Here is a 26,256-nt window from a genome sequence, read left to right as displayed (position 1 = left end):
ACACGGAGCACCACCTGTTTGTTCCCTAGGTCTGCGCTTAGAAACTTCTGGGTATTAAGTGCATTATAAATAACCAATCATATCATATCCACCATGAATAATGCTAAGCTCTGAGCTATATTTACATACATTTATAATCTCTCTATGTACAGGTGTCTTGTACATTTCGTTTGAATATCCTCCATGCCGTTAAAGAACATGAATTATAACTGTGTCACATTTTGTTTACAGTCTTGTCCTGGTCATCAAATGCAAAGTATAGATGAAGCTACGTGGATTCACATGTAATAAAACGTAGAATATATATATATATATATATATATATATATATATATATATATATATATATATATATATATATATATATATATATGGAATGTAGTTGTTTTTATGATGCTCTCTGTTGTTATTTCATGCATCCAGCACACATTTGCAACTCAGTACAACTGCACAATATAATCCTTCATATAGTTTTTAATAATCCTTCATATTGTTTTTTCCATAAAAAATACAAATACTTTAAAATAAAAAATACATTCAACTTTAAAACACATCTGCCCTGATTTGAACTGACATGGCGGGCTCAAGATATTAAAGGTTTAGTTTTCATGAACTACAACTTCCAATTTGGAAAAATATAGCTGCATTTTGCCTGTTTTGCCTGTAAGGTAAAACTGAGCCTCCACTTTTGCTTCAAGGTTATTTTTTTTTAAAATAAACAAGCACTTTGTGAAAAACATCCCCTGTGCACTGCATGGCAAAGGTTAGGTACTCAAGGGGTAGAACCAAAACGAAAAGCAAGGCTTCTCTCCAGCCAGAGGTATTAAGTGCCTCACTTTTATGTATAATGGTAAAAGGTATTTATATTTTTTTTAAATACCATCTATTTATGACTTGGGCTTGCATGGGATAGTTAGGGAATAGGGTTGATAGAAAGTACTACATTGGATAAATAACCCATAATGTCCTCATGCAGTTGTGATCGCATGGCACATTTACCACATGGTGTATACAGAAAGTACTTCATGGGGTAAACTACCCATAGTTAGCCCATGTCGTACTTTCTGTGTACCCCGCGTGGTAAATGTCTCATGCAATTTCAACGTATAATGAGTAGGTGTATTTGAAAAATATTTAAAAAGGCACCGGTTTTTATCCACACCACCACACTCAACATGAGACACTATGTTACAAGCTGTGTACAAACAAAACTGAGCCATCGCACAAAATCAGCCGCATAAGTAGCGTTACGTTGCACAGTCCCTCAGCCATTCACATTAAACCAGTTAAACATTCTTTGTCTTTTGACGAGGCACGTTATTGGTATAACTCCTGCTGTGATTTAAGGGTATGTTTAATCCAATGGTTTTAATTGTCTGTTAAACCTTTGTCTCCGAAAACAGCAAAAAGATCCAACTCCAATGACAACTGCTGATAACAATAAGACAAAAGTCAATACGATGATGAGGTTTGTTTTCTTAAGATCCTCCTTTTCACAGTCCAATGGCCGGATTTGGCTGACTGGTAAGTCTTCCAGATATCCAAAGCTTTGGGAGTGCTCACATGTCACAAGCTCCAGGTCTGGGAGTTTCACTGTGGCCCTTTGGATCATATGGGAGAGCCAGACATTACCACAGCAGCTGAGTGGGTTCCCCTTAAGATACAACACCTGCAACGTCTTCTCCAGGACTGGAATGTCACTGGCTTGCAGGCTGCTGAAGCGGTTCTTCCGAAGGTCCAGGCTTTCTAATGAACATGCACCGCTCCATGCGGGTAACCATGTTAGGTGGTTGCCTGATAGGTTTAAATGCTTGAGATGTAAAAATAGATGGAGGTCAATGTTCAATACAGTAAGGTTATTACCCTGAAGATGCAAATATTCTAAAGAAGGTTCCAACCCTGATAACGCTTTGGCTTTGATCTGAAGTTCTGGATTCAGGGACAGATCCAGCACTGCCAATGGTGTCTTTTGGAACGCATCCTTCGGTAGGATGGAAATCATATTATCAGATAAATGCAAATGTGCAAGTTTAGGGATGCGGAAAAATGAGGCACATCCACCTGTACCGCCACCCAGTCTGTCTTTGGCCACAGCTGAATATGTACTGCATATACTGATCGTATTGCTTCTAAGATCAAGCAGCTGGATGCTTGGGAAGCCTTGGAAGATATTGGGGTCCAGAAGATGGATGTTGTTATTCTGTAAATACAAGTATTTCAAGCTAGTAAGGGTGTCGCATGTAACTGAAAAGTTATGTAGGGAGTTATGGCTCAAATCAAAGGTGACCAAAGAGGACAAAGGATTGTTTGGACCTAATACAAACTCTTGAAGGCAGTTTCTACTCAAATTGAGAAACTGGAGGGATGACATTGTATCAAAGAACCCATGAAGAATGGATTCAATTCGATTATAAGATAAGTCTAAATGTATGAGCTTGGATAGGTTAGCAGAATTAGGGTTTTCAGGAGCTTTATCTTGGCTCTGATTTAATGTTTGAAATGGAGATTCCAGCCAATCATTTTCAAAGTATTCCATTCCATCAGCAGGCTGCACCATGCCCAGTTTGATTAAATTCTTGGATGCATTTACATATTTTAGATGATTGAACTTTGGGAGAATTGGGAAATGTAAAAGGTTGTTCTCGCTTAGGTCTATCGCCAATAAGTGAAATTCTTCCTCAGACGCTGCAGTGTGAAATGTTTCAATGCTATTTTGGCTCAGGTCGAGGACCTGAAGCTGATGGAGGCTGAAGTCGGAGATGCAGGTGATGGAGTTCATTGATAGGTCGAGCTTGAGAAGTTGAGAGAGGTGCTCGAAAGCTCCCTCTTCTATGTCCATGATGACATTGTTGTGCAAATTGAGCTCAGCTAAGACAGGAGTGCCAAGGAACATTTTCTGTGCGATCATCATGATGCTGTTTCCCGACAGGGAAAGGTGCTGCAGTGATGGCGCATTTTCCAAGAAAGGTTCGGCCATGCCTGTGTGCAAACTGTTGCTTGACAAATCCAAAGATGTAACATATGGCAAAGGTCCAATTCCAGAAGTGTTATGTTGGACAAAAGCACCCAGAAAGTTCTCTGAAAGGTTTATCATTTTTAGATTCTTCATATCCATGAAAATTCCTGATTGAATGAACTTAATTTGGTTTGAACTTAAATCCAGATTCTGGATTAATGTATAAAATGTTAGCGGTGTCTCGGTTAGATTTTGGAGCAGATTATTAGAAAAATCGATTTTCTTAATGTCTGGATGAAATTCCCACGGAATTTGCTGAAGGCCTTTCTTCTTGCAGAATACATCCATATTTACCTAAATAAATGAAATAAGAAAATTAGATAGACATCAGTTGCTGCAATAATTTAACATATTCCGCCTCTACAGTAACAATGATTTGGGTTACACAAAACAATCTGGAGTTGTTGGTTAAAAATTGTACAACGATTTTAGGTTTTTCAAAATGTTAAAATTAGATGAAACTCTATGTAGACATTTTACAAAATGTAAGATTGAAAATATGTAGCATATATATAAAAATATTGGACTTGGTACATTAGTATTTTCTTTAATCATCATTGGTAAGCCTGTGCTCTCAAGTGTGTCAATTCAGAGGCTTTCACTTTAATGCTGACTTGCTAAGAGGGGGACACTCCATCTACACTGATGATAGTGTGATTGCCACATAAATTGTGCTAGGAAGCTCGTGGAAATCTTATCTCTGATCAGAAATCCCTTTCAGGCCAAGACCCGGTCTATTTCAAGAAACATTTGTAATTAGCATTCTTTTTATCACTGGCCGGGCTTGTCTCCGTCTCACAAAAGAACCCAATTAGGGTGGTGAACTATGGCCACCATTGAACTGCACGTATCTAGTGTCACACATTAAGAATATAGCCTTCCAAAAACTGCTCACATAGCTGTTACAAAACAATACAAAGCCTCCATCTTTTTCTGTTTTTCAATGCTGCACACCTACATTTTTTCACATATCCAAATATATCATTTGTGAATGTGAAAACAAGTCAAATTTGATTTTATCTAACAAAATATGCACCATAGCATTTTGATAGCATTCCACTTTGCAGATACGTAAAAAAACAGAAGCTTCTTTTGCATGTTCTCTGTCACAGTCTCCCACTAACTCCACTTCAATCTTCCTTGTCACATCCCCAACTATCCCACCTCGCTTTTAACTCCACCTCACTCTTCCTCATCACTCTTCCTCATTACAGCCCCAACTATCCCACCCCACTTTTTCTCATCACAGTCCCCCACTAACTCAACCTCACTCTTCTGTCACAGACCCCAATACATCCACCCCACTCATCTTCATCACAGACCCCCAATAAGTCCTCCTCACTCTTCTTCATCAGTCACCCACTAAATGCACCTCACTCTTCTTCGTCACAGTCCCTCACTAATCCATCCTCACTATACCTCATCACAGTCCACAACTAGCCCGCCGCACGCTTCCTCATCACAGTACCCCACTACCACCAACTCACTCTTCCTCCTCACAGCCGCCAACTAAACCACCTAACTCTTTCTTGTCACAATCCGTAACTATCCAAGCTTATTCTTCCTCATCACAGGATTCCAATTCCACCACCTCACTCTTCTTCTTCACACCCCTCCACTACCACCACGTCACTCTTCCTCATCATAGTACCCCACTATCACCACCTTACTCTTGCTCGTCACAGTCTCCCACTACCACAATCTCACTCTTCCTTGTGACAGTACCCCACTGCCACCAACTCACTCTTCCTCATCACAGTCCCTCACTACCACCACCTCACTCTTCCCCATTACAGTCATCAACTACTGCACCACGCTCTTCCTCTTCACAGTACAGAATTAGTAATCCCTTCTAGTGGACACAAAATACTTGATAAACCTGATGCTGCATAGCTCAAGAACAGATATTGATACCAAATTATATGACATCAGAAAATAGGATTACAGTCGGTGGGAGGTATAGAATAGCAAAACTCTTGAAATTCAGTGAAGAAATCCTTAGTTGAAGCACTGTTAAGGTTAAACAATTTCATGAAAAGAAACCCTTGAATTTCAGCGAAACACTTTAGTTGAACTGATGTGAAGGTCCTGATTAAATACAACAAACCCCCTAAACGTCTGCAGGTGCTGGAGGCTTTGGCATCCTAACTATGAGACCTGCATTGTGCAACCCGTAAGCACCCTGATGACCACAAATGACATTACTGATGAGATCACATATTACATCACTTTGGCATCATAAGTGACATTAGTGGTACACCAGATCACGCGTGCAAGAAGGAGAGATGCAACATTTAAAAAGTGTGTTTCTGTAAACATACTGAGAGACCCACTGTTGTCCCCCCAAAACACGGATCAAATTTAGACCAGCTGTGAAACGGTGTAACATTATTTGAGTTGCTCCCTGTGCTGCCGGCTCCCTAATACCAACACAGAATTTGGACATAGACGTACTAGGGCTGCAGGACTGAATTAGCCTGGGGTTCACCGCATGCTAATGCTGCTCCACTCTGCTTCCACTGTCAGTACTTATCAGAAAGTGCCACTGGTGGGATTTTTGCCACTAGCAGAGCCTCAGATTGTATAATAACTTCTCTCTGTTACTATTTTTTTTTTTCCGGAGGTCTGGTACTTGGGTGCTTCTTCATGTGCAATCTCTCAATTTTTGAAGTGACAGAGGATGGGGGACATTTTGTTTGCAGTGGGTTTTACTGCATGCGGGCTCCATTACGGGTTTGGTTGTTTTATTTGTGCTAATAAAGCCATACTGAGTTACTATTCCTGCCATGATAAATGGTAAATCTCTGCCTTATTATGGGTTTTAGTTATTCCGCAATAAGAAGTTCCATATGGGTTCATTGGTGGATTTGAGTGTTACTCCATGCAGTATAACTGCCAGCAACATTACCACAAGAAGGTAATACCCCCACTGACAACCATGTGGTTTTCACGTCTTTTGGCTTTGTTACTAAGCCTAGTAGGATCAATGCTAGGCAGGCACAGAGAAATGTAATTCAACTGGGGCTTTTTAGGGATTTTCACAGGACCAATAACTGAGGATAAGCAACATACAACAAAGTTCAACATCAACCGCAGGATGGGCATCTTCTTTGGTTCAACAGCTATTGTTTTTGTGAATCTCAATTTGAGTTTGTTTCCCAGAGAGGGTAATTGGTTCACAGTCACTCACAGTTCAGATGCTTCTAAGCTTTCCTCTCACTTCTTTCTTGTCTCCTGATTCCTGTAGCTAGCCCATGTCATCTGCTTCTGATCCTCAATGCCACAGGAGTTCCTTTCCATGGATCTGCGTGTCAACAGCTGAGGCGTGGTAAGGACGGGCAAAACACCAGCACTTCTAACCAAGTAAGGACTAGCAAAACAACAGCACTTCTAACCAAGGAATGAGTAACTTTATCCTCTCTACTCAGGAGTGGACTGGACTATCTGGAACTCTGGAGATTTCCTGGTAAGCCTCTGCATCCTGGGCCTCTATTTCCTGGTAGGCCTCTGTCCACGGGGCCTACTTTGTGTGATTTTTCCAAATGTTCTAATAGGAAAAGTGTTGGGCTTGCAGAAAAATGTGCAACATGGGGCCACTTTGAAAATTATTTCCAGGGCCACTTTAGGTTCCCTGTCCACCCCTGTTTCTGTGTCTTCTCGGATGCTGTCTCTGTGTTGTCACAGGGTCATAGGTCCATTCTCTAAAGCCCCATTCGAATATTAGGCCTTGACAATTCACAACAGCCACTTTTCTAAGGTGCCCTCTCTGTCTCTTACTCACTCACCCTCTCCACACTTCTCTCTCTCTCTTTCCTACTGTGCCTTCTTAGTTCCATCTCCAAACTCTCATGTGCAGATTTTCCCAGTCTCTTTCTTAATGCTCCTCATACTTCCTCTTCAGAACCACTGCCAACCTCCTCTCCATTGCTCTCTTCACCTCAAACTTCCTTGAGACTTTGCTCAACCTCCTCATCAAAAGTCCCAACAACTACCTCTCCAATGTTTTCCTATACAACTTCCACACAACTCCTTCCACCTTGCCAGCTCCTTTCACCCACCTCATCCCTACTCCTTCCAAGTAAGTGGCCCTGATGTTTCCAGAGCTTCCAATGCTTTAGACTATATGAATACAGAATGACGTAGTAGGTCAAAAAGGATATATACATTTTCTCATTTGCTGCAGGGAAAATCTTTGTGACTCAGGCCCCAGATATTTGGTTCCTACCACCAGACTGCAACCCTGTGCTTGCTAACAACACATTCTCAAAACCCCAAGGCTATAGTTGATTTCTGTGCAAATTCCTTCCCTATCCGGAAGTGCTCTAAGGGTGCCGAGGGGTGGTAGTCAACGTTAGAACTTCATTATTAAATTATCTAATACGTAAATGAGATTCATTGGTTAAAGATCAGTGAAGTGAACCTGGTACTGATATTTTGGGTGCTCTGTAAAGGATTTCTAATTGGTAACCCCTTACACAACACCACCCACCGGCACCCAGGTCCAAGGCAAACTCTGCTCTCTTCTGGCTCCCTTGTGTGAACTGTCCTGGTGGGGGTGTAGCCTTGATCTTCCCAGAGTGGATTCCTGCCTCTTTCATTCCTATGCAGGCCTACTCCTCCTTCCTTTGAATTTCTTGTTTGCAGGCTTTCTCTCTTTCCTGGCCACTCTCTCACCATTGTTACTATCTTTCAGCCACCTGGTCAGACTACCACTTTCCTCTCTGCGTGGAATGATCTCTCCTCCTCCCTCCTGGCCACGACCACTCAACTCCTCCTCCTTGGAGACCTCAACATCCACGTGGATAATTCCTGTCCCTCCTCTGGACTCTTTTGTGACCTCTGTGACTCTCTCTCTTTCTATTCTTCCCTCTGGCCCAACTCACTCTGCAGGGCACACTCTGGATCACCTCTGACCTCCCTCTCTCTAACCCTCTCACCACTCCTCACTCCTAGAGCGATCACTTTCTCCTTCCCTCCCATCTCTCCCTCTCTAGCCCGCAGGCCAAGCCAGCTTCATCACTGCCACCTACCTTCTTAGTCATCTGGCCCATGAAGTGTGTGTCAGTTGAGGCTTTGTCTGCCACTTTCTCTCCACCTCCTCCACCTCTGGCTGACTCGCTCCACTCTGCTTTCTCTGATACTCTCTATGTTCTTGCCCCTGTCACGAGGATCCGCTTGAAGCCCAAAGACAAGTGCAACTCTTGGTACCACTCTAATCTCGGCACCCTTAAACGCAAGGGCAGGGTGGCTGAGAGGCAATGGCGGCCATCTTGTGCATCCTCTGAAAAACTGGCTGCCGCCTGCTCCAAAGGCAATACCGGCTCTTTGTCCGCACTAAAAAGAGAGCCCACATCAAAGCTTGCGTCTCTACAGCATCTAATAACTCTGCCGAACTCTTTAAAATCTGCAAGGAGCTGGCCAATCCTACTGCAGTCTCTACTTCTCATGTCCACTGAAGAGGGAAAATGGGACGGTTCCTTTCCCCGGCCAATGTACAAACTATGGCCAACGACATCAGGACCCAAGTACCATTAACGGGAGGAGTTTGCACCTCTGTCCACTACCGCGGATTTCAACATTCACCGTGACCATGCCTCACCTGCGAAACCTGGCCACATCCCACCCAGAGCACGAGGTGGGAACCAAGATGGAGCTGAGGCCGATTGCATGGACCAGCTTGACTAAACCATCCCACAACCTGAGCCGCCATCCTTAGAGATGACACGACGACATAGCTGCAATGGACAGAAACACATGTGCCACCACGCACCTGGATCAGACACACACCAAACCACACGAAGTACACGCTCAGTGCTATGACGTATAGGACCGTGTACACCCACAGACGTACATCATTATTATTTTTCACATAGGCCAGCAATCGCTTCGAAGAAACGCAAGACGCCAGAAGAATTTGTGTATATGCTTGCAGAAACTTCATGCTACTAACCCTGGAGACAAGACTCTAATTGGACCTATACACAAAGAAACACACTGCACCCTCGCACCCCCATCCTTATGGACCTTATGCCACAACATGCAACCAAGCCAGAGTAGGCGGCAAACCAGCAGAGTTGACAGACCCAGAGCAGGCACTGCAGAGCTACAAGTTGCTGACCGTGCAGAAACCGCCATGATCGGAGCCCCACAGCCAAGGTCACGATGTTGCAAACAACATTTCCGCGTTCCCCGAGCCACGGTGACACCTGACACTGCTGCGACTGCCCAGAGCAAAATACAAATCAAATCCTCATAATTCTGCCTCAGCTATGGTCTCTCAACACGTGACCAGGCCGACCTGACACGGCACCAACTCCCGAGGACTGAAGAAACACTAGTGTCCCACGGCTGGCACACAGCTCGCAACAAAGTTGTAACAACTCAGACACTGGCAGCGATGGAAAAGGAGTGCTCTAATAGCAAATAGCAGGACCTGTCCATCGTCGTCCACTGATACATAGTCATACATTGTTGCTAACACCAGGTACATCGTGAGCTGGGAACGACAATGGTCCCAGGCTTGGGGGCTTGCTGAAGGACCAATGAGGACACAGTGGGCTAACCACTGACAACATTACCACACAACCAATCACTAATTCTCTCCATGTAACCTTTTAAAAGTAGCAACTTTTGAGGATCACCCAAGCATACCACCTGACCTCTACTCTACCAATCACACTTTTCACTATATGGGTCTATACTGAACCCACCACTCGGGGAACCAATATGCGGCGATATGTTCGGGGGTGAGCTTTTTCAGATGATGCACATTGTTACGTCACTCAGACACAAAAGGGGCCTGCGAGCCCAATTATGATGAGAAGCTGCATGGAACCTACACTCTTTGTGCCTGTCCTTGTCTGTTTTCTTGTAATAAAACAGCAGTAACTATTGCTCTTGTGTGGGCCTCCTACTTCTTTGGGACACAGTTGGAGTTAGGGCCTTCCGAGAGATGGAGGTCCGCCGACCACGGTTACGGCTCTGCCGACCACCAGAAATTACCCTAACACCCCTCACAAGCCCTCTGCATGGCTCTGGCTTCTCATTTCATCTCTAAAACCCAGGACATCCTGTCCACCCTCTAGTCCTCTACTCCTCTTCCCACATCTCTCTTTGCTACCTCTGGCCCCCTTACCTCCCATTTGATGAGATTTCTAGACAAGTCCGATCTATGAAAGTCTCATCAAAACAGGTTCTTCCCTTTTCATCCAAAACCATGAAGGACCATATTGACACCCTCGCTCCTGCCCTGGCTGACTTCCGCAACCACTCCTTTACCACTGGAGCCTTCCCCTCCCCCCTGAAGCACTCTCTTGTGCACCCTCTTCTCAAGAAACCCTCAGCTGACCTCCCCTGCCCGGGTAACTATTGCCCAATCTCTATCACTCCTTTCCTGGGCAAACTCCTGGAAAAGCTGGCCTTCTCCCAGCTTAATCTTCACATTGATTCTGTTGGTTGTCCCCACGACCATCAGTCTGGCTTCAGAGCAGCCAGAAGCATTGAAACTACACTCCTGAAAATCCATGAAGACCGGCTCTCCAACCTTGATTCTAATCTCCCCTTTGTCCTCATCCTACTAGATCTCTCTTCTGCCTTTGACGCAGTTAACCACGCTATTATGCACAACTGACTCTGGGATAACCTGGGTATCACTGATCAGGCACTTATTTGGCTGACCTCTTTCCTCTCCAACTGACCCTCCCAGGTCCAACTTGGATCCTTCCTTTCCTCTATCTCACTTTCTACCTGTGGTGTTCCCCAGGGGTCTAACCTCTCTCCCTGGCTTTTCAACCAATACCTGGCACCCCTCGCCCACTGCATTGCTGCTCTTTGCAACAACTTTCAGTGCTATGCGGATAAGACTCAGCTCATCTTCAGGCTCCCCTCTGCCACATCTTCTCCCTCTCTCATCTCTGACTGTCTGTCTGCAATCCAGGAGTGGTGTGCCATCAACAAACTCTGCCTTAATGCCAGTAAGACAGAGATCCTCCTCATCGGCACTCCTGCACCTTCATTTCCTGTCACCCTCTGGCCGGCCTCCCTTGGCCCTCTTCCTGCTCCCAACTGTGAGGCTAAGAACCTTGGGGTCATCTTCGACTCCACGCTTTCCTTTTCTCCACATGATGTCTCTAAGAAGTCAAACTACAAACTGCACCTCCTCAGAGGTATTCTTCCTTTCGTCTCCTTGCTCCAGATGATCACTGTCTCTAGAGCTCTGGTTCACTCTAGGCTGGACTACTGCAACAGCATATTTCTAAATCTTCCTGCTACTACTCTCCGACCCCTCCAACTTATCCAGAACAGGACTGCGAGACTTGTCCTTTGCCTCAAGCCCATGGATAGTATCTATCCAGCCCTGAAATGTCTTCATTGGCTCCCAGTGGCTGCAAGGATTAAGTTCAAGACCCTCTGCATTGTCCACAAGGCCTTCTGGGGCCTGGGTCTGGAATACATTTTGACTCTCCCTTCAAATACCTGCCTACTCGAGCTCTTCGTTCCTCAACCTCCAACTTCCTCAGGGTGAGTCACTTCTCCAAGAATGAGTTGGTGGTGGATCTCTTTCTTCAGCTGGGGCCTCCCTCTGGAACAGCCTCCCTGCCTCTCTGAAACTTGAGGAGAACCATCTTCGGTTTCGGAAGCACCTCAAGACCTTGCTCTTTGCTTCTGCCATCTCTCTTCCTCTCCCCCTGCTGGTCTCTGTCTGTTTCTGCTCTGGGCAACTGGCTACCCTCGGAATTCGGTCCCAGATCCCTGCCCACTCAGCAGCATACCCGCACTGCCTCCTGGAAACCCTTGAACTTGGGTCTGTATCTGCCACCCTACAGTCCCCTTACCTGCACTTATTAGACACCCGTTGTCTGCGCTTAATTCCTGCACTTGCTACTTGCTGGCCGCACTGCCTGTTGTTGTTTTGATCACGTATTCAGCACGTTCCACTCTTCCCCTGCCCTTTGCACTTTCCCCCTTCCCTCTCCCCTGCACTTGCGTGTTCTCAATGTCTAGTAAGATCGTTGTCTTGTCCTCCCTTGTACCCCTCCCATGCCTTGTCGCACCCTGAAACACTTGTGTATGGGGCGCTATAAGTAAAATATATCATATCATAACTGTCTGCTTTGTCTGCTTTGCGGCCACTCCTCTCCTATCATCTTGTCCGTCCTGTTTCCTTTTCAATCCTGTTATCTGACCTATATCCAGGTTTGAAGCTATCTTCATCCCCACCACCCTTTACATGTCCCAGGCCCCACCCACATTCCACGGCCTACATGCATTCAGGTGTGTGGAGCCCAATTCAAAGTGGTGTTTGTAGGTCCCCTTGCCTACAGCTGGACAAATCAGTCTGTATCACCTTTGTGTGCACAAACGGTGCTTCACAGTTTTATCATCCAGGGTTCATAACATGAGCCCCACTTTGAACTTCGTTAATCTCTGAACATATTCACTCAACCACACCAAAGCACTTAATACATGGTAAAACATGTCTCTGATAACAGCTTTTACAGAGGTCTTTCTTTGGCCAGCAAGTACATATTTAAAGTGACACAACCTCTAGTTTGTGAGGGCTGAAGCTTCCTTGGGGAAATATGTGCCTATGTTCGGCCCCACCTTGTGGCTTCATTCTGTGGCAAAAAGCTAGATAAAGTAATGGAGGGAGGGTGTGAGCAGCTGCAGATTATCACAGGACAGGTTTATTGGCCTCTGCAGAGGAAAACAAAGAAAGCCAACGGAACAGAGATGAAACCCTAATACACCGACACATAAAAAGCTTTTAAGTTTGTTACTTAAAGGGCTCCTAAGGTGTGATGGCCAATTGTAATTTCAATTTCAATTACAACTTTATTCGAAATCATGCCATCAAACTCATATAATATTCACAGCAACAGTGGACTAAAATTACAGGGATACAAATGTGATAAATGTTCAAGACAATCAATTACCACCTATATATAATTATTTGTGAACAAAACCCAATTATGAACAGAACCAATATAATATATGCAAGTTACGTCCAGGGATCAGGATGATAAGAATACAAATCAGCTGTCATAAAACTAGAATTGAATACACATATCTCCTACTCTATACATTAGGGTTATGATATATATCGTTCTTCCTGCAGAGCCATGGTCTTTCCATATTCGTTGCTACTAAAATCACATTCCCCTCATTATACGAGCGTCTGCAGCAGTCCATTGCCTCGACAGTTCTAATTCCAGGTTCCCTTAACATAGGCTTTAAATAAGTAGTTCTAGGATCTCTATACAATGGGCACATTAAATCAAAATGGTCATTGGATTCTGTATAAGTCTTACAATGCGGACAATTAACATCATTTTCCCTATCTCATGAACTTGCGAAAAAGACTAGTGGTAAAGTGCCTGGACGAAACCTGATATATATGATCTGGCATACGAGGGAAAATTGAATCCAGATATTGTTCACATCCAGTAGCCCCTTTGATGGCTCTGTATGTGTGAGCCAACCCTGTTTTCTGGGTATTAACGTTTTGAAGATCTTCGACCATTCAGTCATAAACTGCTCTAACCGTTGACTTGGTCTTAATGGTCATAACAGTGGGGCTTGCACACACATTCAAGAGGCCCATAGTAGATAACATACCTTTCATATGTTTTGCCCATGGGGGAGGACCCCCCTTTTTGTGATAACACATCCCGTATTGCCTCTCTGTGTTTCGTGTGCATGGGGGATGTCCATATCCCAACTCAATAAAGTAGTGGCCTCAGACTCAGATCATACAATATGCTCCATAAATTAGTCTCTAAATGATGAGGCAAGTTAGAGGTGGTAGGGGGTAAGCCCAATAGCTTATTCTAGATGATGATTGTTGTAAACCCAGCACCTGGGCAATAGCCTCATAGTTCAGCACCAAATACCGCTCCATGTCTTGCCTGCATCTAGAACAAAAAAAATAAAATGTCCTGACACAGGACCTTCATGAATTGCAAGACTGAGATGGCGGTGCCTTGCAATGCTGAGGTTTAATTGAGATTGAAATAACATGTAACTGTATTGACTGCACTGAGGGGGGTTGTGGTTGTCTGGTCCTGCTGCTCAGATGCGTTTGCCTTGCATGCCTCCATGTACCACTCTCTTTGTATGCTGTTGGTGCTTCTGCTGTCTGAAACGAATCTCATTCTATCCTATATTTTGGTCTCTGTTACATAGACCCTTGGCAGCCACACTGACTGCTGATGTTCTTCTGCCCCTGGACTGGTGTTTCTCCTATTTTTGCTCTAGAACAGCAATCCAGAATGTAACCGCCATGATGTCCATTGCAACATCAGGTTGTACAAGGTTTCAGAGCCATCATGTATGGGGTGATGTCACATTGGAAAGGATGGACCACCCTGTGGACTTTTCCTCTGTGCTAACCCTTCAATTTCTGACCAATATATTAAGTCGCATTCACGGTAGCTCATGTGTACAGGGACATGCCCTTGCATAATATTTGCATGGCAGATGCTGTGTTACCAAGACAACCTAGAAACCTAAGGCGATTTTTAAAACTGTGATTGGACAAGGTCAATATACATGAAATGTCCTTATCTTGATATAGTATCCGTAATTTCAGTGCATTTGGAAGTATGAGCCAGCTATCTGCAACTCTGACACTTCACCTGATGATGTCCACTCTCCCGTAACTCTCTATCCTTTACATGTCTGCACTATGCACTCGCGGCTCCCTCAATACCGACTGAGTTATCTCTACCACCCTTCTAAGTCAACATCGCCCAGCATTTGCCAAATCCTGAGCTCTGAAAATACTTAAGTGTGCACCTGCAGCCCAAACAGCTCTGAGTGTAAGCTCCTGAGCCTGTGCTGTGTAAGGCTTGCTGCTGAACCCAGGAGCGCAGCCCAACCAATAGCATCAAGCAGTGAAAATAAAATGTGTCCTTATTTTAACAATGTTGGCAGGTGAGGATGCCAGGATAAGCACAATTAACAACATTGCCACTAAAATACATTTTCCACCACAAGTGTATCATGCAGGCTAATTCTAAAGAGTACTAACGGTTGCGCCACCACCCAGTTGAGCTATCTACAATGTTGATCGAAAGATACTAGCTAGTTTGTTCTACTTCTGTGGGTTTTGCTTGCATTGGTCAGAAGGAAGTTACCAAAGCCCCAGGTCACAGAAAGAGACTATTTGGATTGTTCTGGCTATGGTCAGATCAATGTAAATAATTCTAAAGAGTCCCTACCGACTTTGCTGTTAAAACACTTTTGGATTAGGACCTGGCACGCAATGCTGCTGAGAATTGCCGGGCCTTAGGGCAGGCCTCAAAGTAGATGTATTTTGCACACAAAAAAGAAAATTAAATTGAGCTTTTGTATCACACTTCATGCCAGAGACCAGCCTCTAAGCGCAGACGGGGCTTGGAAACAGAGATGGTCCTCGAACGCGTGATGCTGTGCATCATTTTGCTTCCAAGAGAAACGTTTTGCCCCTGAGCTGTTCTTCCTGCCCATTACTACGTCTGTATGGCTTTACTATTTCGTGTTGGAGTTCAAAGATTCAAAGAGTGACTGATGGATTAAATGAGTGAGTAGATCTGAGAATGAATGAGTGAATGAGTGGGTACATGAATGGACAAGTGGATTAGTAATTGAGGGCATGATGATATAATCAACAAGTCTGTGAATGAGTGAGTGAATCGGTAGGTTAAATAGTGATTGAGCCAGTGAGTGCGTTGATGAGTGGGTGAAGGATGTGTGAGTGAGTGAGATGGAGAGAGAATTTGTAAAGCACTCACCACTGACTGAATCGCTTCTTTGAGAGGAACATACCCTTCAAAATCATGATCTGTGAAAAAAGGGTGTATGTCCCAACGAAAACGAAAACACTAAACTGTCCAATCACATACTATGTAAATGTCCCAAGATTTAAAAAGATAACATGTGATCACATGACCATATTACTTTGACCCTGCATTATGCTGCACTGGTATTGTGTGCATATGTTATTGCAGTTGTCCTGTGATAGTATTACATATGCTTTAACATTACAAGAAAGTATCAGTTCAATAATACATTTTATTTAGTGTTCAAGTTTGTGGTATCCATGTCATGTGACTATAATAAAATATATTATTAACCAAATTAATGGCACTCAATTGAGCAACTCCAGGCGGGTGAAAAACGGAATACGCCATCTACAGGAGTCTAATGTTTGACCATATAGCGATGCAGTGTATAGATTAATGCACTAATTGATTGATCGATTAATTGAGGTTTTTGTATCATGCATCATAGCAAACTTAATCGAATCCAGGCGGAGATGGCAAAAGGTAGAGTTGGATAACAGAGCTATGTTTAGGATGAAAGTCGATCTACATGTTTAGATTATTGCACAGGTACAATCAGAATGCAAATATGTTGCTGTTCAACACCTAAAACCACCATAAGGCACCACTAGGGTCCACTGGAGCACCTCTGAGATACATCACGTAACCACACATCAGTCATACGTAGCACCACTCATCGTCTAGTCTACACATTGCCATCAACAGTTAACAGTTAAGCTTTGCTGCTGAACTGAGCTACACATCTTGAAACTTTCACTCATGCTTACCACTAACTAATCACAATTAAGAAACCTGCATCCCACCTGCCACCTCCTTTATCTCATGAGCTCCTCCTTCACCAAATTACTTCTCTACTGACCAATCCCTCTTTCCTAACACCTCTCACCCCAAACTCTTCTTTCATATTCAGTCCATTGTCTAGCAACACACAAGTGGGGTCCCAAATTCCACCTCCCAAACAAGGTCATGTGCCCTAGAAACACTATGATGATGATGGGAGCAGTACAAATATTGAATAACATGGAATGAATATGGCAGAATCAATCTCTTTACATGTTAATGGCGTAAAGAGTTTGTGTTAAACGGTGGTAGGCATGCTAATCTGACATGACAGATTATAATCTGGAACATACACTGGGAATTATGAATTGGATTCAATTAGAGGATAATGGCTGGCAGTGGGCTTTAACTGCTGATAATGACCTACCAGACGCAGCCCATTATCACAATTATCACTCAGGCTCTAAAATCCAGTATGCTAATTTTGTGAGGGCTGCTTCATTTTTGGCACATTCTATCTTGCATAGAGGAAAATCGATTCAGTGCGTGAAAGGTGCTTCAGATATCAAATATACCTACTGTGAAAGAAATTTTAAAAATCCAGTTCTTTTCTAACTGAACTGCAGAGGTGGGGCATGTGGCGTGTGGGTGGGAGCATCAGTCTTAATGCGCAGAATGTGGGTTGCTTCTGCCAGATACGTAATCAAGTTTCTAACAAAGCTTTATTGGAGAGTTTGGCAGGCTGCACTGGGTGGCAATGGCCCGCCCCAGTCAATATGAGGGTGGCCGCAGTTGTCACCTGGTACGGCCTGCCACACACTTCTTTAGAGCTATCAGTACCTCATCCCAACATGTGAGGTGCTACCATCCGTTTTTTGTGAGAAAAGATAGATCGCAGAAAGCCGGTGACTTGTTCTTCCTATAAATATAAATGACATTTATGGTGAATGCCCTCAAAATGGCCGGCACCGATCCAGCCAGAGTCTCTCTTCCATTTCCATGGCAACCCTGGGTAGCCAGGACAGAGCAGACAGAGATGAGACAGTGGCTTCCGCAAAGAACAGGTTGAGGTCGGTGCATTATTTTGTCTTGAATGTGGGAGACACAGTGAGGGCAGAGGTGAGAATGCGAGGGATGAAGATGTCTGTTGTGAGCAGCTGTCCTCTTGCTTCGGAAGATGGCTCTATACTGGGAAGTGATGTCTGCATTCCTAGCAATCTGATTGCCTGTGGCACTAGACCTGAGTGCTAGGCGAGGAAGGATAGCTCCGGGGCAAGATGTTTGTCTTGGAAGCAAGCCAATGTGGTGCACACAGGTTCAAATCCCGATCCTGCATTTAGAAACCACTCGCTGGTGTTTAGTGCATTATACATGAACAATAAAATAAATAAAATAATGACAAATATGGTGTCTGGGGCCTTTTGATTTCAGGGTACCAGAAGCACTTGAGCTCCAGGAAACGCCTGCATGAATTGGAAAGAAGAATCGTGTTTCGTGTGAACTTCCATTGACAAAGCGGTTGTCTAAAAAAGACATGTTCCTTATTAACAGATGATGGGATCCTTTGTCATTTATGGAGACAGTTTCTGGGGTTTTGGCATTGAATGGTAGCAATAGTGACTACCAGAGTGACTCAGAAATATAATTTCCAACCTGTCCTTCTGGATATGAAACCTCTCAACAGGATCAAAGACTAGTGTCAGCGTGAGTCAGGGCCAGTGAGATTATGTGCCAGAGTGAGTATGTGAATCACTGTGACTGAATGTTCTGTTATGCTATGTTAAAGGTACTTATATAGCGCACTGTCACCAACGGAATTGGTCCCCAGGTGCTCTGGAGGATCTGTTAACGAGAAGGTGGGATGGGTTAGTGCGGTGAAGAGGGAGTGGGATAGTGAGAGGGGTCGTGTACTGTTGGCAGCTTCAACTCGGTAGACACCGGGTGCTGAGCTTTGGTGTGAGTATTGGATCGGTGTCAGTCCGTGTGTGCTGTTGGGGCGGCTTATGTGTTGTTGCAGTATGGTGAAGTGTGTGCGGCTTGTTGTGCGAGAGATGGTTGTGTGAGTTTCTTTTGAGTGAGATAAGTATGCAGAGAGTTTGAGTTTATATTTGTTAGTGGGTTATGTGACATTTGACATGCTAACATTCACAGTTCTGTCTAAGTGTAGTACTTGCCGATCTACCTAGTTCCATCTCAGTGTTGTACTCGTTAACCTTCACAGTAATTATCTAGATATGAGGCCTGCTAATGTTCTCTATTCTAAGTATGGCATATGCTAACATTCAAGTTCCATCCAGGTGTGGCATATGCTAACATTTACAATCTATCTAGATGCGGCGCAAGCTAATGTTCTCAATTCTAAGTGTGGCACATGCTAACATTCAAGTTCCATCTAGGTCTGGCATATGCTAATATTTACAATCCTATCTAGATGTGGCGCAGGACAAAGTTAGGAATTCCGTCTAAGTGTGGAACATGCTGAAATTCACAATGCTATCTAGATGCGGCGCTGGCTAATGTTCTCAATTCTAAGTATGGCACATGCTAACATTCAAGTTCCATCTAGGTCTGGCATATGCTAATATTTACAATCCTATCTAGATGCGGCGCAGGACAAAGTTAGGAATTCCGTCTAAGTGTGGAACATGCTGAAATTCACAATGCTATCTAGATGCGGCGCTGGCTAATGTTCTCAATTCTAAGTGTGGCACATGCTAACATTCAAGTTCCATCTAGGTGTGGAATATGCTAACATTTACAATCCTATTATAGATGCGGCGCAGGCCAAAGTTAGGAATTCGAAAGTGTGGGACATGCCACCAGTCACATTTCTATCAGAGTTCTATCAAGTGTGGTGCATGCTAACCTTCTTAATTCCATCTGAGTAGGCAGATGCTGATGTTCACAAACCTATCTAGATGAGACGCAGAGATGGTTGCGTGAGTTCCTGAGTGTGATAAGTATGCAGAGAGTTTGAGCTTATATTGGTCAGTGGTTTATGTGACCTTTAACATGCTAACATTCACAGTTCTGCCTAAGTGTAGTATTTTCTCATCTACCCAATTCCGTCTAAGAGTGGCACTCGCTAACCTTCACAATGATTAAAATCCCAAAAAATAATCCAATGATAAATTCTTATAATTATCACGGTATTTCTTGAGTGCAGCTTTAGTTTAGGGAAGCAGTGGAGTGGCTTACACATCATAGGGTGATGGACATGGTGAGGGAAATACAGATACAATGGAGGAGAAGCAAATAACAGGAGAGGGCTGGAGCGGACAATTAGGCAGCAAGGGATCTACATAACCAGGGGAAGGAACAGGGAGGAGCAGATAGCTCAGTCTCTCTTTAGGTGGAAAGCGGAGGGTGTGTGGACCTAGGTGTTAGGGAGGAGTCCTTCCTTGAAGAGGAGGGTTTTAAGCTCTTTCTTGAAATGTAGACACAAAGGGTGGGTCTCGTGTAGACGGGGAGGATGTTACAGAGTCTGGGGGCATAGACAGAGCAGGCCTGTTTTCTAGTTCCTTTCTTCTAGCACCGGCGGAGTTCAAGTCTGCACAAAAAGAGTTACTCTGAGTCTGTGACTGAGTGCAAGTGTACATATGATTGAGAGTAAGCCAGTGATTGTGAACGTGAATGAGTGTGTTTGAGTGAGTGAACGCATTGCAAGTCTGAAAAAGGAAATAGTCCACGCTCTACACCTAGGCTATCACATGGTCCCTCGCACCACCTGACTCGAGCAATGCCACCCGCCCCTCTGCTCCCTGCCACTCGGTACAGCTGTACCCCTCTTCTGTGCCCCTCTGTATCCCACCCCCCACTGTAGATCTGTTCTTACCTCTGAAAAGCGATCCTTTATGCATCTGTACTGTTGTATACCCTGTAAAGTGCTCCGTTGCTTAGCTGTACTGTTGTATACCTCTGTAAAGTGCTCCATTGCTTCTGAAAGCTAGGTCCGCGCTCAATAAGTAAAATAATAATAATAATAATAATAATAATAATAATAATAATAATAAGCTTACACTCCCTCCACTCTCCATCCAACCTGAAACTCACTGATCTGCTCACGGTAGCCCCCCTGGTTGCTTGTGGAGCCCTGCTGCTGATTGCCCTCCTCTGCCTCCCTGTTACTCCCTTTTTCTCTGCTTCCCTCACTGTGTTCTCCCCCCATGACTGTAATGAGCGCTGTGCCTTCCTGAAGCTAGGCCCGCTCTCAATAAATGCCCTAAAAATAATAATAATAATACACTGCAAACAATTTCGTTTAATTCAGTTAATCTCATTGCTCGTATACGCCATGACAGCAACCTCGTATAGCAACGCACGTTTCACCTCACAAGGTATTCTCAACGCATTGTCAGACCCATTTGTAACGTTTGGCGGCATCTGACGTGATCGCCACACCAGGTTCTACTTTAGAGGAGCGATGTGGCTCTTATAATCGTGTATCCTTGCAAAGCTAAAAATAGAAACGGCTGCAATGCTTAAGTAAGATAGCATACACACACTATTGTAATAAAAACGTATTATTCTTAAACGAGTAGGCGCCTTCTTGACCCAACAGCTGGAGTTTATATTACATCTTTCAACAAGAAGTGCATGTTTATTTATGCTAAACAAAACAGCCTATAAATAGAAGACGCCCTTTTTGATTTAGCTCAGCTCCCGTAGCTCAGAGGTCTGTCACGTGGGAGGGGTGCGGAAGGCTGCACGCAGTGCGTAACCACTCCTTCCTGTGCAGTCACAGTGAGAGGGCCACGTGCCGCCCGTGAATTCCCTGTGCACAGCCTCATCTCACTGTGCCTGGAATTCAGGAAGAGCTTTATGACAAGGGCGCGGAAATGCCAGGAATTCACTGCACATGGTGGTCGTTGGCGGCTGCGAGCTGCTCTCGTTCAAAGGAGACCGAATGTTTTTGCGTAAAAGCAACATAACTAATCTGCGGGAGGTAATGGCCGCCCTCCAGCACTGGCCATTTTTTCATGAAAGCTCATTCCTGGTCAGTTGGACTCTTGTGCTATTCTCGATTTGGGAATCAACATTTAAACAAGCAGCATGTCTAAAGTCATGGTGTTAGACGTCACTAAGCCCTTTCGACAAGGTAACTCCATCTAGCCAAACCAGGAGATGTTTTATGTGAGTTGGGCAACAAACCTTGGTGCAGTATTTATTTATTTATTTGTTTCTGGTTATAAATAACCCTTACAAAATTGAAATTCATAATACAATAAAATTCAATACAGAAATCAAGCATATAAACATCAAATTCAACTTAAAACATTAGGAAAAAAAAGAACACAAATCATATACAGCATCAAGACCGACTAAACATAAAGTTAAACAGAAAAAAAGGACATAAAAAAACTTAAAACGACTAATGTTTTTAAGAACTCTACATTGTTAATAATACTTTTCATTCCACATCTCGTCCACTTATTTCAAGTTCTATGCCCAATTTCCATAAATTGTCTACAAATCTAACTACCACCAACTGAAGTGGTTTTTCTTTCCCATGCAACATTTTCCACCACAGTGAGTTCAAATTAACAAAACTAGTGGTGTCAACAAATTTTCTAAAATACTGTATTCGAGTTGTTCTCAGTGCAGAGCAGTCTAACATCAGATGTTCCAATGTTTCTATAGCTCCAAGTTCAGCGCAGAATCTACAAATTTGCGAACACCCCAGATCTGCCCTCCGAGCGTATTGGATTTCACGAGTTGGAAGCTTTGGTGCAGTATTCAGGGCCGTGCCGAGGACTTGCAAGGGCTTGTGTCGCAAAATTCCTGTGGGCCTACCTAATTTGCATATGCATTGATATCACTATGACGTCACAAAAATGGTGTCACCAGGAGTGGCGTGAGTCATTGATACTCGTGGGGAACATAGAAAGGTACATCACAAGAAGTTGTAAAGCAGGAGGAAAAACATTGTGCAGCATATGAGTGGTCACTGTTAATATGAGGATGTATATGGGGCAATACTAGCAGTTAGGCACTTATTACTGCCCCATCACCACCATAGTGGTATTTTGGTACTGGAGATCTTACAGAAACATGTTAAGTGAATAGGGAATTATTGTAGCTTAATTTCCCATGCTTCAATGGAAGTGTGCGAGTCACAGAATGCAAAGCATTTTTGAGTCTAACACATGGCGTTTGGGTTTTTTAAATTTTGTTTCAAGACTTAAAGACACACAGCACAACATACTGTGTAATAACTTCACCTGGGTTTGGCCATTGTTTGACAAAGAGATGCTTCATAAATGGTGTAACGAGAACCTGAAGTTACACAAAAAAAGCAAATGCCGTATGGTGTGTCAAATAAGCAAACATGAAAATAAGAAAGTAAGAGAGACCATTTTTTGTGTTACAACTTTTAATTGTCACTACAACAATCAGACAGTCCTTCGCACCGGAAACAATGGCTACTCGAATGAACCATCAGCTCCCCATTTACATGTTCTGCCCATGAGAATGCGATTTTTAATCATTACAGCACCTGCGTGTCCCCAGTGGAGCGTACAGGTTAATGTCTGCTGGGCAATGTTGGGATGCAGGAGGTGGTGGTGCCACAGACCCCCACACCTCATATACCTGACAGAGTGGGGGTCTGTGGCACTGTTCTGTCAACATGTGCATGTGTAAGGGCAAGAGTAGCCTCAATCCTTGACAGAACATAGACTGATGGAGGGTTTCCTGGCTTCCTTCAAAGGTGGATCACAATGTGCATAGATATTAACTGAAGCTAGCGGCCTTGCATTGGCTGCATAGCCATCATCTGTCAAGGTGTGGACACTGCATTTAGAAGGTACCAAGGCCATCTGTCGGGGGTGTCATTTGGAAAGTGTCTCTAGGACCCCAGAACTTTCCATGTATCCTTTCGCAGCTCTTCAACGGGGCACTAAATGTCAACCATCACACGAATGGTGTGCATTCCGTGACTCCCTCGTAGTGTGCTTGCTCTGAAACATGTTCTCCAATGAGGAGATAGATCAGAGAAAATGTGCAGGTCTACATGCAAATCAGGTTCGCAGCTAGACTATTTACTTATTTATTTATTTTTACATTTGTATAACGCACTTAACCCATGGGCATATGGGAGCTGATTGATGCTTAGATAGTTACCACAATTATCAGGAAAAGGACTGCTAATGAAACTGGAGATTTTTCAGTCTCTTTCAGAACAAGGCATAGGAGGGCTCGGATCACAAGGCGGGCATTTCAGAGTGTGGCCGCAGAGACTGGGAAACTATCATGATAAACTGGGCCTGTCCAATATACAAGTGGGCCTAGGGCAGGGGCGATATATTAATTTTCTTGGAGTCCTCTCATTGGCCCGCTTCTGCCAGTTTGAGCTTTTATTCTGTCAAGGGTTTTGACCCATGTTGAATCAATAGACTGGGTAGATGTGGGGATGAGCTGTTGCCGCCCATTATTCTATCCCAGAACAAACTAAATCAATAGCCTGGGTGGATGTGGGGATGAGCTATCGCCGCCCACATTCACGCCAGAATAGGAGAACTGCGCAGTTGGCACGAGACCACTCCAAAGATACAACCTTCTTGTGGGGGGTTCCACATCACCACTCTACTGTAAGGATGCCATCAAAACAATGTTAAGCAAGGGTCCTATACTATCAAGCAAAAGACCACTCTATTGAAATGCAGTAATTCAAGACAACTCAAAAATGGATGCAGTACCGACAAATTCCCCAAGGTGGCGCTAGCGGTCTAAACTCTGACAGGGAAACTGTATTTAGGAGTTGCAAGAGGGGCAGGGACTTCAAAGCTTGTTGGTTAATTGGAAATCTTAGCCACCTGCTGTTCCCAGAGGCCAAGAGGCTGGGAAACCTTAACACCTCAGAGATTCCACACCAGGAGGCAGGATATCACATGACCCTGTTGATTGATTGAGGAGAGACTTCCAGGCAGCCTGCTGGAGCCCACACAAAAGGCTCTTTCTGTTGAATGGGGTATGTTAATTTTGAGTGTTTCCTGTCAACAGCCCTCTGCCAGCAAGGAGAGACATGTGATCACTGACCCACCCAGACTCCTGGAGGCGGACCCAAACACTTGCGGGAGTTGAATTGCAACAAATATATATTTTATAGAAACAGTGATAATTTATTGTAACCAAATGACAGGAATGTACAACTTTGAGAGTCTTAGTATGGAAAATGCCCTCACGATTTGAGTCCAAACTCCAATTTGTACCATGTTCTGGGGCAAAACCCCGCTAATTATGATTATTGTAGACAATGTGTTTAAGCTAGAGACATGGAAAGTTACTGGTATATATGTGGAAGGGAAATGTACCTTTGTATCATTTTTGATGAAAAACCAATGTTGCAAAACCCACTAAAATCGAAAATAAGTTGCCATTTTTGAATGCAAGCTCCTAGAAACACCAGAGTCGGGACAGGGACTATCTTTAGTAATATATGATGTGTGTATGTGATGTCAAACAACTGTGTACCTGGGAAATATGTATTTGGATCAGGAATAGATTTGTGTGCACATTGACCATGGGAGTGTCATTTCTGCAGGTCATAAAAATGACATCACTCTGACACACTATCCCTTCCCAAATCAGGGACCAAAGAAAATATTGACCTATCAAATCAAGAGAGGGGCAGGCTTAGGGATGCTAGCCTCTCCACCCACTTTTTAAAACACATACAAAGAGACTGCTGGGACAGGTAGGGACATTCAATTCCATTTTCTGCGGGACGCTCTGCCGGGAGACTCCAGACTTCACATCCATCAATCTTCAAAGACTAGAACTTTACTTCAGAACTTAAAGCAAGGACCTAAACCCACAAACTGAGAACTCTTCTCAGCAGGCCTCAGCATCCTTAAAATTATTTGCAAACTATTCCACAGCCGGGCGAGCTGTTTGAATTCTTTGCCAAGAACAATTGCCAGAGACCAGACCAGAGATTCAGAGAACCACAGGCCGCTGTATCCAGAGAGCTGACCCAGACCGCTGTGAGCAGAACCAGAGATCCGGATCGCTGTGAGCAGAACCGGTGCCTGATTGACCCGCCGAGCAGAGAGAACCGAAGTCCAGTCCAGTTGACCAGATCCGTGACAAGGCCCATTCATATCAAAATTAGGAGTGAGTATCCGCCAGAACTGTGCAGAACCCAATCTCTTAGTTAAAATAATCTAATTTAAGCTATTTTAACCTAATTAGAACAGCCTCCTAGAAATCGTGTCATCTGTCATTTTTAAAGCTGCACAACTGTCACCTGTCAATTCTGCAGCTGCAAGCTGTCACCTGTCATTTTGAGTTTTACTTTAAATCTGAAAATCTACCTTTATTAAATCATCCGTATCTCCGGAACCGTTTGTGCTAGGAACGACATCTGAAAGCTTAGAATCTAGGCTTTCCAACGAACCTAGAACCGACTTCCTACTCCCTATACTTTTTCAGCAATCGCGAGACACGCTCTTGCGAAATTTACCGGGATTTGCGATTTGGCCCGATTTCTTCATCTGTAGAAATCAGCAGATTTTTGCTTCTCTTTGCTAAAATTCGTTTGCAATCTGCTAATCATTCATAGAGTATTGTTAAAGTGAGCCTGAACTAATATAAAGTAGCCATCACCTACCCTGAACCTCTAGAGGGAATTAAAAG

General features: G+C 43.9%; 1 protein-coding gene across 2 annotated transcripts in view; it reads right to left on the bottom strand.

The window, feature by feature from the left end:
- Positions 1-458: 458 nt before the first annotated feature.
- LRRC32 (leucine rich repeat containing 32) overlaps positions 459-26,256 on the bottom strand; it is a 161,702-nt gene continuing 135,904 nt past the window's right edge. For both annotated transcript variants that reach the window (XM_069640035.1, XM_069640034.1), the window contains exon 3: positions 459-3,310. In XM_069640035.1, coding sequence (XP_069496136.1) covers positions 1,355-3,310 — 1,956 coding nt within the window. In that variant the 3' untranslated portion in view covers positions 459-1,354. The remainder of the gene's footprint in view (positions 3,311-26,256) is intronic.

Source organism: Ambystoma mexicanum, chromosome 7q (assembly GCF_040938575.1).
Source record: "Ambystoma mexicanum isolate Mex_15411 chromosome 7q, UKY_AmexF1_1, whole genome shotgun sequence".
In the NCBI taxonomy this organism is placed as follows: domain Eukaryota; kingdom Metazoa; phylum Chordata; class Amphibia; order Caudata; family Ambystomatidae; genus Ambystoma; species Ambystoma mexicanum.
Note: the sequence above shows the minus strand (reverse complement) of the source record. Positions and strands in the feature narration are given on the sequence as shown.